Source organism: Sciurus vulgaris (genome assembly GCF_902686455.1).
Source record: "Sciurus vulgaris genome assembly, chromosome: 16".
Classification (NCBI taxonomy): Eukaryota; Metazoa; Chordata; class Mammalia; order Rodentia; family Sciuridae; genus Sciurus; species Sciurus vulgaris.
Window position 1 is genome coordinate 34,580,360 of NC_136477.1, and position 15,689 is coordinate 34,596,048.

At 35.6% G+C, this 15,689-nt stretch overlaps 1 protein-coding gene across 9 annotated transcripts in view; it reads right to left on the reverse strand.

Moving 5' to 3' along the window:
• Window positions 1-15,689, reverse strand: part of RBMS3 (RNA binding motif single stranded interacting protein 3) — a gene marked incomplete at its 3' end in the record, with an annotated part of 684,132 nt that overhangs the window by 96,555 nt on the left and 571,888 nt on the right. For 5 of the 9 annotated variants that reach the window (XM_079113995.1, XM_079113994.1, XM_079113997.1 and 2 more), the window contains 2 exons: window positions 10,577-10,673; window positions 8,325-8,375 (listed from right to left, as the gene is read on the reverse strand). In XM_079113995.1, coding sequence (XP_078970121.1) covers window positions 8,325-8,375; window positions 10,577-10,673 — 148 coding nt within the window. The remainder of the gene's footprint in view (window positions 1-8,324; window positions 8,376-10,576; window positions 10,674-15,689) is intronic. The other 4 variants (XM_079114001.1, XM_079113998.1, XM_079114000.1 and 1 more) reach the window with 1 other exon arrangement.

Here is a 15,689-nt window from a genome sequence, read left to right on the forward strand (position 1 = left end):
GTAAGTAGATATAGATATAAATACAGATGAGTATCTGGAAATATGTAACATTAGATCTTAACTGGAATAATCTCTGCTAAGAGGGAATTGGTGTTTATATATTCCTGTATTCACTTATGTATAGAGTCTAAATTTCAACAATACTTTGAATAATTAAAGGATATTTTACAATGAAAATTGGTACATAAGAATAAATTATTTTTCTGTATACCATAATAACCAATGAGAAAATAGAATACAAATTTCCGAATAGTTATAGTAACAAAAATATTAACATGACAAAGAAAACATTTAAGAAGTGTATTGGATATACATGGAAGAAACTTTAACGTTCTTTGAGTGACCCAGAAATTATAATAGAATTCTTCAGTAAATGCAAAGACATTAGGAAATTTATGTTTTTCTAAAATATTAGAAATTTTTCCACCTATTTTCCCACAAGTCAATATGTAATATTCAACATGATACCAATATGAATTTTAGTAAATTTTTTCTAGGTTGGTAAAAAGCTACTAAAACTCATAGAAATTTCAATTTTCTAGAGAAGTTCCTAAGAGCAAGAAGAAAAAAACAAAACAAAACACTGTTAAGGACAAGTCCAATCATTGTAAAAGATATTGTAAGGTTATGGTAATTACAATACAGCAATGGTAAAAATAAAATAGTCAGTAAAAAACATAATAGAGTGCAGAAATAGTCCCAAACATGGACAGAGATTTATTCTGTGATAAATATTGACATAAATTTTTATATTAGTAGAGAAAATATAGATGACTTATTTGGTAGAATTTTTTAACATAATTGGTTACACATTTAAGGAAAAAAGACCTGGACCATTATCTCATCAAATACTACAACATAAATTCCCAAAGTACTATAAACACATTATGAAACATACAATGATTTAAATCTTATAGTCATTAGGGACTTTCAAGCAGAACCCAGATGCTCTCTAGCAGTAGTTGGCCAAAGAGCCTACAAGGCAAATATGGCTCTCACCTGTTTCTATAAATAAAGTTTTATTAGAACAGTCACACCATTCATTTATGTGTTGTTCACACTACAACCACAGAATTGAATAGGTGTGACAGAGTCCATATGGTTCACTAAACTGAAAATATTTACTATTTGGCTTTTGATAGAAAATGTCTGCTGACTCTTGCACTAAAGAGAATGACTGATAAATCTGAATACATTACAAAATTGAATACAAAATTTTACATTAAAATTCAAATAAATTGTGAAAATATCTAAATTATAGCAAATGTTGATATACTAATTGTAATTGTAATATTTTATAAATAAGATCAAGGTCCTAAGAGAAAAATAAGTAAGGTGAATGGACTTGGAGGTCAGAGAAAAAGAAAATAAATGGGTCTATAAACATATAAAAAGCAACTCAACTCCTCCAGGACTCAGAGAAATAAAAGCAAGACTTCAATAAGACAGAATTCACTACTTATCACTGTAACAAAAATTTAAAACTTTAGATCATTCTCTGTTAATGGAGGCCATGAGGAAAGAAAATGTGTTACCACAGTACAATTTGACAATTATGTAAAACAAATTTTAAAGCACGTGCACCTTTCATGCTAACAAATTATCCTTCAGATTTTTTCTCACTAGCATTCAACATTACAATCACGAGTTTTCAAGCAAGTAGTAAAAGAGGCAATTTTAAAAACCCTGTCTGTAATCCCAGAGGTTTGAGAGGTTGAAGTCGGAGGATTCTGAGTTCAAAGCCAGCCTCAGCAACTCAGGGAGACCCTGAGCTACTCTGCCAAACCCTGTCTCTAAATAAAATATAAGATCATTCATCCTTTGGTTTTTTGAAATTGGCTTATCTCACTTAGCATGATATTCTCCAATTTCATCCATTTGCCTGCAAATGCCATAATTTTATCATTCTTTATGGCTGAGTAATATTCCATTATATATATAATGGAATATATCCATTATATATATAATATATATGTATATATATTTATCCATTCATCAATTGAAGGACATCTAGTTTGGTTCCACAATCTGGCTCTTCTGAATTGAGCAGCTATGAACATTGATGTGGCTGTATCTCTGCAGTATGCTGATTTTAAGTCCTTTGGGTATAGGCCAAGGAGTGGGATAGCTGGGTCAAATGGTGGTTCCATTCCAAGCTTTCTGAGGAATCTCCATACTGCTTTCCAGAGTGGCTGCACTAATTTGCAACCCCACCAGCAATGTATGAGTGATCTCGCTGATAAGCGGATGATGACACATAATGGGGGTGGGAGGGGTTAGTGTTAGGGTTAGGGTTAGGGTTAGGGAGGGTGGCAAGAATGGAGGAAGGAAGGACTGTATAGAGGAAAAAGGGGGGGGGAAGGGAAAAAATAATAGAATGAATCGAACAATATCACCCTATGTAAATTATGATTACACAAATGGTATGCCTTTTCTCCATGTACAAACAGAGAAACAACATGTATCCATTTGTTTACAATAAAAATATAAATAAATAAATAAATAAATAAATAAATAAATAAAAATAATATGAAATATAAGAAAGGGCTGTGGATATGGCTCAGTGATTAAAGACCTTTGGGTTCAATACCCTTCCAGGTACAAAAAACAAAGAACAAACAACAACAACAAAAAACTCTGAGTGGGAAGTTAGTTACTAGAGCTTTTAGTGCATTTGTAATATATTATGAAGTTTTTAAAAAAGGCAGATATGAATCTACATGTGACTCACATGCAATGATATCCAGAACATTCTTTTTATGATTTGGTCTGGTTTATTCCCCCAAATTTCAAGTGTTGGAAGCTTGATCCATAGTGTAACACTACTGAAAGATAGTGGGACCTTTAAGAGGTGAGGGCTAATAATGAGAGAGAAATGGGTTATGATCTTCCTCATGAATGGATTAATGCTAGCTTCATGAAGTGGTTAGTTTTGCAGGAGTCATTTATTTCCCAGGATAGTGGGTTATTATAAAAGAGTGAGCCTGCCTTCTCCCTGATCTTTTGCATTCTCTCTCACTATGTTATCTCTTTCTTGCATGCTCTCATGGGCAATCAGAAGACCCTTAATAGAGGCCAGAGAGAAGTGACTGCCTGCTCTTGGAGTTTCAGCTTCCTAAACTGTAAGTCAATTTGTTTTTACAAAATATCTATCCTCAGGTATTTTGTTATAGCTGCATACAATTCTATTATTGGAGAAAAATAAAGCAAGTTGTAATACATTATTTCCAATCTCAAATATATGTTTAAAATTCATACACATATATATGCATGTGCATATATACAGTTGTATCCATAAAAAGTTTATGGTGACATATGAATTTGTTAACAATGTTCATTTCTGCAGAATAGGATTGATGAGTAAAGTATTTCTAGTTTTCTGTCTTTTAAATTCCATATACTTAAATAGTGGGTCTTGAATGCCACTGTTTACTGATATTTTTCTAACATTTTCAAAAAACTACTATAGAACTTTGGATTTTCATTTAACAAAGCAAAGTCAGCTCTGATTTGTAGAGTAGTTAAGGTGTCTAAGAGGTTTTCTGTATAAATTGTTTTGTTCATATTTACTTTATTCCAGTAGTACATTTAAAAGGAGGTGGGAAAGAAAATATGCCTCCTAAGATCAGTGTCACTCGAATTCTTTCCTGATAGAAATAGTATTTATGGGTTAGGGGAGTTGTTATTGTCATTGTTAAGGTGAAAAATATTTTATATTTATATATATATATATTTGTTTATGTAAGTTAACTCAGATAGCAGAAGTATTCTGCACTGGTACTTTAGTAATGAAACATGTGGGTTATGATTTTTACCTGGATCATGTATTAAAGTAAAAGAGAAATATCTGAAAACCTTGTTTTTTGAACAGTTATAATATTCTGCAGTATTTGGTATAAATATTGCCAGATTTTTCAGAAATTTGGAAATTTGGAGGACCAAACCCCTAAAACTTGGACATTAGGCTTTACTTATGTGGAGGTAAAGAATAATCAGATCAAGTATCCTGACTCTCTTAAACAGCCATGTTGTAGAAAGGAAGTTTACATTTGTTCTTTAGCTATACACTTAGTTTTTATTGATAAGGAAAATTATAACTGAACTATGCATGCCGACATATCTTCTAAATGATTCAAAGAAGGCATCTTGAGTTTCTTACATTACTGTAATTAGACAACCAATTTGTAATTAAGTAAAAATGAAGGCTGGCCTTTCTCCTTGAGATGAAATAGCACTAACCATGTGAAAAAGAGCATATTTATGACTCGAATAAGCCTAAAGGGAATTTAAAAGACTGGGACTCTATTTTCTTTTGGGAACTATCATTTTTTTCTCCATGTCAGTAGCACAGATTTAACTAAATATCCAATGTAGTGGAACATTGGGATTTCAACCGTGCATTTACATGACATCTTACTATAACATACTGTTCTATAAAATAGGTATCTGGTGCAATCCAATTAACTACCATAGTTCCATTGGTATGATGGTGAAGTTTCAGAGTATAGTAAGTCATACTGAGATGCAGATACAAATACAAATAAACTAATTGAATTGACAAGGCCAATATATTTGCTTGCTCACTGCAAAAAGTGAATCCCTTATTTAATATAAAAGCCCTATCTCCTTACAGCCTGTCCAAGTGATCAACAGTAAAGTGCAAACAGAAATGGTCTTGCTTTCCTAAAATCTTTCCAGGACATCCAGTAAGATCCCAGAGTCCCATGACAGTGATCTGTTTTCTTGCACAAATACCAGAATGGCCATAATCCATGAGAAAAGATTTCTATCCCTTCTTTCCAGAGTGTTTTTCTGAATCTGCAAAAAAGGACTCTGCATGCTACTTTGAAAATTAAAACTCCAGAGAAGCCAGCTGGAATGGAAAATTTCAACAAACTACATGCTTATGTTTTTGTTCCTGATCCTCTTCTTGTTCTATTCTCTTCTTTCCATCGTTTCATTTCTCTCTTAACAACCGCTACCCCTCCGGTTTAACCATTCATTCACCCTAGAAAAAGACCAAAGGCACTGTGCTCTACTTTAATACTTTGCTGAAAAACTGATTCCTTTTCAGATACAACCCTGACTGAGACCACAGGGCCCCTCCAGTCAAGTCTGAAAAGGAATCTGAAGGGCGTCTGGTTCAGGTGATGTATCTGGTTTCCACTCAAGAGTCAGTGAGCATGCATAGCAGCTGGGAATAAGATGCCTCCTCAGTGAGAGGTCACATATGAGACTTACTTCAAATGGGGAAGAGATAATGTGATAGGAGAGGAAAGTTGCAAGTGAGTTGAAATCATGGACAATGTGTTTAAGGCATGAATATTGACATTTTGAATTTATTTTTAAAGTAGGTTCCAGTTTACTGATAAAGGAGGTACCAGATGGGCCTTTTCTTTAAGTACAAAGTGTTGAATAGTTTGGTAAGTACATGAAATAACTACCAACCTAAGCAATTTAACTTATTTATAGCCAGAGAGGTTATTCTCACCAAACCAATTAGCAAAGTAAGTTAAAAAAACATTTTTGGATGGGGTTGTGGCTAAGTGGTAGAGTATTTGCCTAGTAGGTATGAGGCACTGGTTTAGATCCTCAGCTCCACATAAAACAAACAAACAACATAAAGTCATTAGAAAACCCATCCCAAATGTAATAGAAATATGATAGATATTTGCCATAAATATGATAGATATTTGCCAAGTCTTCACTTTCTTTCTACACTAATACTCCTTTTCTACAATTGGATGAATCTAAAACATAATGTGAAATCTACATATATAACCTGTATAACATATATACATATAAAACATCAATCATCTATTGCATGTTTGCTATTTGCCAGGAACTATTTAAAAATTCTGAGTACCTTATTTAATTTAAGGCACAAAACACATAATTATTTAGGTATTATTATGTCTCATCTTACAAATGAGAAAAGTGTAGCTCAAGAAGTTTAAGTAAATTTCCCAATGCCCCGTATGTAGAAAGGTTTCTTATCCTGATGAGTGCAACTAAGAATCTATGCTATTAATCATTAATTTATTAATTCATTCTTCTAAGATACAGGTATTTTGTTTCTTCCCCTTAAACATCTTAAGTATTCTTATATTTTAGCATGGTATAGTGACCAATTTAAACCCTATTTTGATTATGAAATTAAAGCCAGCTGGGTGATACACACAACCACCACACGACTGTTATAGGGCAAAGACCGGTGGTATAAACTTTGTGTTCCCATGACACTGTTTAGTTATTTTTTTCTGTGGTAAAAACAACAAAGTGGCAGATGGTCCAACCCTTCCTTTTTCCAGGAATCTGCCCCAGCCATACATTACTTTTTATGTTTAGTGGCCTAAGCTCAAACATGATGCACAGTCTAGTCATGGGACCTGATAATGAAATCAATGAGCAGAAGCCACACCAAGCAAATCCAAGGAGACAAAGTAAAACACACACATACACAATACCCATGTGCGCGCGCGCGCATATACCTGTTGCTAGAAGAAGATACATGAGGAAAATACATGCAGACATGAGGTTGGTACTGGGATGGAGGAAGAGGTAGCTGAAAAACTTAGCTCAGGTCCTCAGCAACAGCTCAGATGAAGTCCTGTACAACTCTCCTTGCTCCTTCTAACCACTCAAGAAGTACTGAGGAGTTTTCCATGTTTTGACTTCTGGCAAAATATTCAGAATTTGCCAGATCTGCATTCCTTTTGGCCACAAAGAGATGATGTGTAACCTTGGTGTGAGGACTGAGTAAGCATTATTGCTCTGCAGATAAGCTCATTATTTCTTTAGATGGTGGTTGTTTCCTTCTAGAGTCTCTTCTTTAGAACTTGGCAAGACTCTGCTTTTCCTGTGCTGGCTCAGTCCGTACTATGCTGTATGTTGGTTTGGCAACACATATTGAATTTTACCTCATGATTTGGATAGAAGAGTAAGCCTGGATTTGCTGCATATTGGTATGATTTATAGAACACAGAGCAGATGAACTCAGAAAACCCCCAAGGTGTGTAAATAATAGTAAATAGAGGGATTTACAAAATTTGTTCCAAAGTTCTGCTGTAGTAACCTACATATTGGTATTCTTTAAATAAAAAAACAAATTGTTCAAATGTTAGCAGCAGCATAAGTTCCTTATTTTTTTTAAAAAATGGACAAAGTTCAAGTATGAAAAACAGTTTCTGTGGTCCTCTAAATGCAGGAAGTGAATGCCTGTGCATCCAGCTCCATGGTCTTTAAATTTCGCTTTCAAAAGGGTTAAAATAAAGCATTACTCCTTCTTTGTACAACTACCATTCCATCATAAGGATAATGGCAATGATAATGGACAGCATTTCATATTTTTTCTTTGTTTTCACAGACCTCTCATTTGATCCTCCCTAAAGTACTGACAGAAAAGGACACAATGCCACAGATGTAAGCTACCAAGGAGTACAGGAGTACACCAGAGAGCAGTCGGGCTCTTTCCTCTATCTCACACTCCCATGAGTGTGTTGTTATTGAAATCAATCAATCACTCTCTCCCTCCTTCTCCCTCTGTCCCTCTCCCCCCCACCTCTCACTCTCTCTCACTCTCTCTCATACTGCTATAGAGCTGGAAAACCTGGAAGATGAGACAAGATCAAAGGAATATTGGTCTCCATTCTAGATTCTAATGTCACATATCATGCTTTACATTTGGAACAGATATAATGTGAAAAATGGGAAATCTAGTCAGTAGAAAATAGTATGAATATTTTTGGATAACATTTCCCATAAAGAAAAGAAGAGCTATAAGTAGTTAACATTTAAAAAAAATAGAAAATAAAAACTACCCACTTTTGCTATCTATAGATCATCATTGATTAGCACAGAACTACCTTCACATTTCAAATATATTGCTTCAAGTCAACACTTGGCTCTGATACTCAAAATTGCCCCCTAAACCCATCAGACTACATCTGAAGAAGGAAAATGAAGACTTTCCTGGTATAAGAATTTACCTGTCCAGAGTTTTGAGTTCTTGTACGAAGCAAAAATTTATCATTCATAATAAATGGTAGACATCAGTTGGGAAGTTGACTGCTTTTCTGCTATTTCCTACAATAAAGTTTCTATATTTTCTTTCCCTCTTTCTCTATATCTACCTCTGTCTCTCTAGCTATCAGTTGTACATGCTTTTGTAGATATTTTCAGGAACAGCTTTTTATCTGGAGAATATGGCTGCCTGAAAGAGTTACAGAATATAACAAAAGCTTTACCCCGAAGCTTCGATGCATTACAAAAGCTTGCACTTGGATAAGAGAAATATTTAGCCTCAGGTGACTGAGAACACTTACTGTTGGTTGCATAACGTATGGCGGATGAGGCATCCATGAAGTACTCTGGACCTATATCAAACAGCATTTATTAGCACAAAGCAATCACAGAGAGAACTGGTTCTTGTGTTCAGTGGAGTCACACTAGGTCATAAGGAAGTGGAGTCCATCTGACTTTATAGCTAATTAGTGATCAAAACTAAAAAGGGAATTCTTAGACCTGATTAATTTGGTCCCTGAGACAATGAAATAAAGCAACTTCCCATTTCACTGGCTGGCTTTACTTTTAGTGTCCACATGGTCCTGACTGGATCTTGAAGCATATTGAGGTTGGTGCCGAAGACTCAAGACTTAGGAGGCCTCAGAGACTTTTTTCAGGTCAATTCCCAGGGATACCGAGGTAAGTAGTGAAGGAAGTAAGAATTAACTTCTAGACTTCCTTTTTGTCTGTTTTTGGTTGTGATTTTAAATGCTCAGGTGATCCCAATCTTAGCAAAATGCCCAAGCAGCAAAAATGGTATAAAAGATGAAGAAATAAACCAGAAAATTGTGAGGAGTGCTTTGGGCTAAATCCAAGTTAAACAAGTTTAGAAATGGTTTTTTCTTTCATGGCAATTGGTATGGTGAATAAAAATGTGCATTTGAGCCAGCCAGCTCTTCTTAAAGGTATCATGTGTCAGTCAAATGAGAAAGCCAGACTTCCTATGCTGACTTGTCACATAGGAAACCATGAAGATTTTGTTTTCCAATACACTCACACCAACCAAATTGCCAATTCACTTTATATTATTAAAAAAAAATAAAGTGGTGAAAAGCCAAGAGTCAACAACATGGGAAATTGCTATAATCTCTTTTTTGAAAGAAGGGAACTAGAGTTAAATTTCACTTATGAGCCCTCCCAAGTGAAGTGTCTTTTCTGTGCAATTTTTATTCATATCACCAAAGTACTCTACACTGTGGCTTAGTGGGTGGTCTTGGCTGAAGCAGAGAGCAAGATTAGAAAAAAGAAAGCACACGTGCACATGCACGTACACACACACACACACACACACGCACACACACACACACACACTGGCCTGCAGGAAGAACAAAAACTGAATAGCACCTGCACTTGGCCTCATGGGTCCCAAGGAAAGACAATTAAGAAATCAGCCATTCTAGGACCCTCTAATGCAATTCAAACAAAAGTCTATTCCATTCACCCACGGATATATTTCAAGAGTGCAGAAAAAGAATGAAAATGATCTGCTTCAGGGGAAATCAGTGAAGGAAAAATGCACTTAGTCTTAAGTTGGATGCTTTGACAACTGGGACATCCTGAAATGAAGTATGCAGTGGCTGAATCAGGTGAAACTTCACTGAATCAGTAGCAGTCAGCATGATAGTTTTACCCACTGTAAAACGTCCAACCCCACCATTTGTAAAACACGGAGAAGCACATGCATGCACACACTTGCTCGTTCTCTCACAACTATTTAAAAAAAGAAACTACTTTCTAGATGTAGCATTTATAGGCATTTTCTAATCAGAATAAGAAGAGTTGCTTGAAGAATAACTAGGTAAAGAGCAGAAGGGAGTAATATCGCATATTTCAAAGGAGTATTTTTTCAGGGAAAAGTGTGACTATTTCAATCCACCTGTGCACTTGGAATGACTGGTCGCAACATCTGGTTTAAGACACACATTGAGTCTCAGATTTTCTTGTGTTCCAACATGTGGAATCACGGAGGTCCCTTTTGATCTCTCTGAAACTGAGAATGAAATATGAACAGGGAGTAGGAATAACTTTTTAGCACTTCGATAATTTTCCTTATTTGGGTGGAAGTATGATTTAGCATCTACCTGTGTAGCTTTACTAGGACAACTGTGACAAAAGGAGATGACAATGGTAAAATATTCTGGAATATAAGTGAAGGGATTGCTAGAAATGTGCTTTTAGGGAAGACACAATAGGGAACATGAACAACTGAAATAACAGACAACAAACAAAATAATTCCCCAGTGGTAAGAGAATTGTACTAATAGTGGCTGGAAAGTTGGATAATCAAAAACTCAGCAGGAAGAATGAAAAGCATGTTGGATTTTATTATTCACTGAATTGATGCAAACAGGCCCTAGAAAGTATAGACTAATCCATAACTTGAGCATTATCACATTAAGAGGAGATTAAAGTATATGAGGACAACTTTTATTCTACTGTGTACTTTTTGCCTCTACATATTGCATTACTGGTAAGGAAGATCTCTCCTGAGGTGCAGGTGAATCAGACATACCTGGTATGTGGAGACAGGGGAAGCAGCAATGAATGGCGTGATAGATGTCTGTGGAATCATGCGGTTGGTTGCAATACTGTACGGTGAAGAATAAAATCTGCAAACAGAAAAAAAAAAAAAAAAGAAGAAGAAGAAGAAGATTCATGAAGCTGCTGAACGCCTGGCCACTGATCAAATGCTACCAAGCATGTTTTAGAAAGACAAGGGTTCCACACTCATGATTTTCCACCAACTCTTAATAGGAGCATCCAGGAGATTGACAGTATTGGATTCCATTAAGAGAAGTAAATCACTGAACAAAATGACTACTTCAAGTCATCTTACAAAATTAGCTACAAAAAATATCTCTTCTGCAAGGAGGATATAATAGTAATTTAACCAGCAAGAGTGGAAAAGCCATGGGCATCATTCTGTTCAAAAAAGGTAATGCCATTCTAAAGCTCTCTGGGAGAAAGGCAAATGCAAACACCAAGCTTTATGAAGATACCAACAGAACTATACCTCTCTCTTTATTCAGGAAATAAGGATCAGTTCCTAGGAACTTCTGCATATTTTGTGCTAGACTATGTGCCCTCATGCAGAGAATACTTTCTTCATGAAAAGATAAGAAAGAGGACAATCAGTGTGTAGGTTGGAATGGAAATATTTTCTGAATTCAATCAAGATGGAGAAGCTGGCTGTATGTGACATATTCTTGGAGACTCCAGGGTCCTTCACAGAACAATTATAAAGTGATACTGGGCAAAATCAGGAATTCACATGTCACAAGTGGGATGATTCTTCTGGATATCTAGTAATGGGTGAATCCTAGAAATAAAAATAAGTTATATATCCTTCTCTGTTCAGGATGTACCTTCAAATTCATGAGTTGCTTGATGCTCAAATTCACTAGCAGAAATATAAGTCATATTTCTTCCTTCCTATCTCACTGTAAGTGAAAGGCTGGAGTAGCAAGCCACAGAACAAATACAACTATGTTTCCTGGAATGGTGTATTTTGTGGATGTGAAGATTGATAGGAAAAATGTATGTCAGGGATAAAAGAATCATTACTTGAGTTTTGCCATATGCCTATTCAATGCCTAATCAGCTCCTATGTTCTTTTTTTAAAGTTATTGAGACAAAGTTCTAATAAGCCTCAGGAGTCACTGATGTTTTAAATAGAGAATTTCCTGGGTTACTTGAAAAGGAAGCATTTCCTGAGACTGGTATTGAATGTAGAGGCTGCCAGGATCCAAGGAGCAAATTTGTCAAGTCAGGATTAGGGAATGACACTCTTAAATTTATTTTATCTAGCTCTTAAGAATATTTTAAGGTCATACACTTTGGATATCTAAAAAAGACTACCTGAAAAAAAAAGTAGTCCATTCTACATTCTATCCAATGGATCCCTAAATTTATAGTTGTAAGTTGAAAAAAAAAAAAAAAAAGGTATTGGATACATGCTTATTAGGATGGCAAAAAAAAAAAAAAAAAAAAAAAAAAAAAACCACAAAAAAAACAGAAAACTAGGGGCTGACAGGGATGCAGAAAAAGTAGAATTCTCATTCATTGCTCTTGAAAATGTAAAACAGTGCAGCCACTTTGGAGAACAGCTTGGTTGTTTCTTATAAAGTTAAATGTCACATACCATATGTCCCAGCAATACCACTTTTCTCTCAAGTAAATGAAAACTTTTGTCTAAACAAAGAGATTAACATGAATGTTTTATAGAAGCTATGTTTATACTTGCCTGAAATTGGAAAAACCCTAAATGTCATTGAACTGAATTGACAAACTATGGTGTATTCATACAACAAAACCTACTAAGGGATTAAAAAAAATAGTGTAGTCATCCCTTTGTCTCCATGTGTCACTGGTCCCAGAACCCACCACAAATACCAAAATGCAAGAATGCTTAAGTCCCATATATAAAATGGTGTAGTGTTTTCATTGAACCTGAGTATATTTCCTACATGTTGTATGTCACCTCATGATTACTTATTACACCCAGTATAATGCAAATGCTATATAAATAGTTGCTATTCTAAATTATTTAGCAAATAATGTCAAGAAAAAAAATCTGTGTATTTTTAATACAGATACATTTTTTCCCCAAATATTTTCTCTCTCAGTTGAATCAGTGGGTGTGGAATCCATAGACAGCAAGGGTCAAATGTAACTACTGGTACAGTCAAAATGATGACTCAAGTGAATTATGCTAACTGAAAGTCAGACTCAAAAGGTTTTACACTATGTAATCCCATTTATATCACAACATGAAAAAGCAAAATATGGAGACAGAAATAGATGAATGGATACTAAAGTCTGGGGTTGGAAGAAGGGATTAATTCCAAAGCAGCATGTGGTGATTTGAGGACAGGCTGTAGCTGTTCAATACCTTGACCGTTGTTACACAGTTGTGTATGTTTGTCAAAATTATAGAATTGTACATGGAAAGAGTGAATATACTGAGTAATTATACCTAATTGTCTCTTTCAAGAAGCCAATTGTTATTTAAGAAAGCATCCATCTTCCCAATTTAAAAATTGTATTAAGCAGTTCCTATGTGTATCAAAGATGGATAAGACTCTGAGATATCTCTAAGAGTCACTCAAACTAAACCTTGTTTACACACTCATCAGTTTAACATCTCTCCAAAGGATTTCATTGCAATGAAAACAAAATTTGAACTCCTTGCCCTGGCTAGGACAATCAGGATACCACCTACCTTCTTATATTTTCCCACCTCATTTCTACTGGTCAACTAGGATCCACCACACTGACTTTCTTCTCTCCCATATCTCCCCTCTGGCTGCTCCACTTGTTATTCTTCCTCTCTAGAATGCTTGCTTCCCCAAACTCCCTCAGACTGGCTCTTTTTCGTCTTTGGGCTCACTCGACTCTCTCTTCTTTAGAGAGGTCTGTAGGTGATGTAGCAATGGTGCTTCTGTTCCAATTGTTTTCTATCTCTTTTTTCTTATGTATTTAATGTCTTCTTTGTGCTCATCACTATGTGATGTAGTAATTTTTTAAATATATTTTTAGCTACAGATGGACACGATACCTTTATTTATTTTGTATGTGGTACTGAGGAATGAATACAGGCTAGGCAAGCATTCTACCACTGAGCCACAGTCCCATATTTACCTTTGTCATGGATTGAATGTTTGAGACTCTTCCCCACCCAAATTCTTATGTGCAAGTCCTAACTGCTGGTGTAGTTGTATGTGAAGATCTCTGAGGAAGTATTTAGGGTTAAATGAGGTCATAAAGTTGGCACCTAGAATGCATAATATTAATGTTCTTAATAAAAAGAGATAATAAATAGCTTATTGTTTACATGCCTTGGGGTAAAGGCCATTTGAGGATATGGTAAGATGGTGACTGTCTACAATTTGGGAAAGGAACTCTCACCAAAACCTAATCAGCAGGAACCTTGATCTTGAACTTGGAGCATTCGGGATTTGTGAGAAGGTAAATTTCTTTTGTTTAAACCACCCACTCAATATACTTTTACAACATATCCCAGGTTGGGAAATGCAATATCTTTACCAGTGATTTCTCTCTTTAGAACATCAGCTCAAAGAGGCCTGGGGTCATACTGGCCTTGTTGCCTAGAAAGGAGGCTGAGAAATAGCAGATGCTGTATAAATATATTGTACAAATGAATAAATGCAGAGAAGCTTGGGGAATTAAGTGGTGATCACAGTACAGGATGGCCAATGCCCAGAGGACAAGAACGGAAAAAATGGGTCCCTGAAAACAGTAGGAAGCTAAGAGAAGAGAGTCCAGAGAACACAGTCCAGCAAAATACTCAGAAGTTTAACTCCTATTTTCTATGCATACAAGGACAATAGTAACTAGACGAAAGTCCTTTTCTATAAAAAACATGGTTTGCATTTAATAATTCCCTTTAGGTCTTATTTTTGACAGATCTTATCTATGAGGCAGTAAACAGAATGACTTGTCCAAGGATCATGAAGACATGACAGGTACCCAGGACCACTCAAACAGCAGTCCTTCCCTCACACCTCTAGTAGTTTAACTTCAGGTAGAGACTCAAGTGCACCCTCTAATACTGACAGAGAAAATCATGCATCACATTTTAGCATGGCTGGTCTATTTTATAAAATGTACCAATTGGAGTATTAAAAATGAAAGCAATAAAAATTGGATTGACAGGAAGAGTTTACCGGAAATTCCACAGGGAAAACTGAGAGCAGAAACATAAAGAAACCAGCCAAGTAAACTGATACTAACAAAAGAAACCCTTGGGGGAAAATTTAATGCATTTTTGTTCTATCTGCTCTAATCCTATCTATCAAACAAGAATGATATTTCATACTTCCCAGCAAGTTCCAATACTGCCACTCAAGACAGAGTCATTTAGAAGGAAAAATGTACGGGAAAGAACAGACTGAGCTGAGCATACTATCTTGATCCTCTAATTCTGGTATCTGAAAATAAGCTCTTCTCAAGCCCAAACACAAACCAGATGAATTTACAGAAAACCTTTTCTTAAGCCAGGAAAGGAGAGACTACTAGTGCGTCTGAGGCTTAGAGGTGCTCTATCTAAAGAAAATATACAGACTCAAAGGGAAAACTGTAGAATGTGTTTTCCAATCTCTTAGCTTTTTCCTATTTCCTGTCATGTGTCCATCTCATGGGTTGAAAATACTTTTACAGAGGCATCACATCAAAAAATTAGAACATCCAAGTAATCCTTCAGGCAGAGGTGCTATGATATTGGGGAACCGGGAAGAAAATTGACAATACTTTTAGCCATAATAATAGACTTAAGGTAATTCTGAAATATGCCTTTATGGCTTTATATCAGTAAACACATACATTATACCTTGCAAAATCCTGTTACAGGAAACTGAGAGTGAATTGTGCAACACATTTTCTTGAAATCAGTTTACTCTCTTAAGAGATATTTCTTTGACAAGATTCACATAGTATTTTAAATGTAACAAGGACTTCTTTTATACTTAACCTAGTGGTTCTAAACCAGAGGAAATTTTGCCCTCCAGGTGACATTTGATAATGTCTGGAGACACGTGCCACAGTCCGGAGAGTGGATGCTACAGTATCTGCTATGGAAAGGTCTAGATGCCACTATTCATTGTACA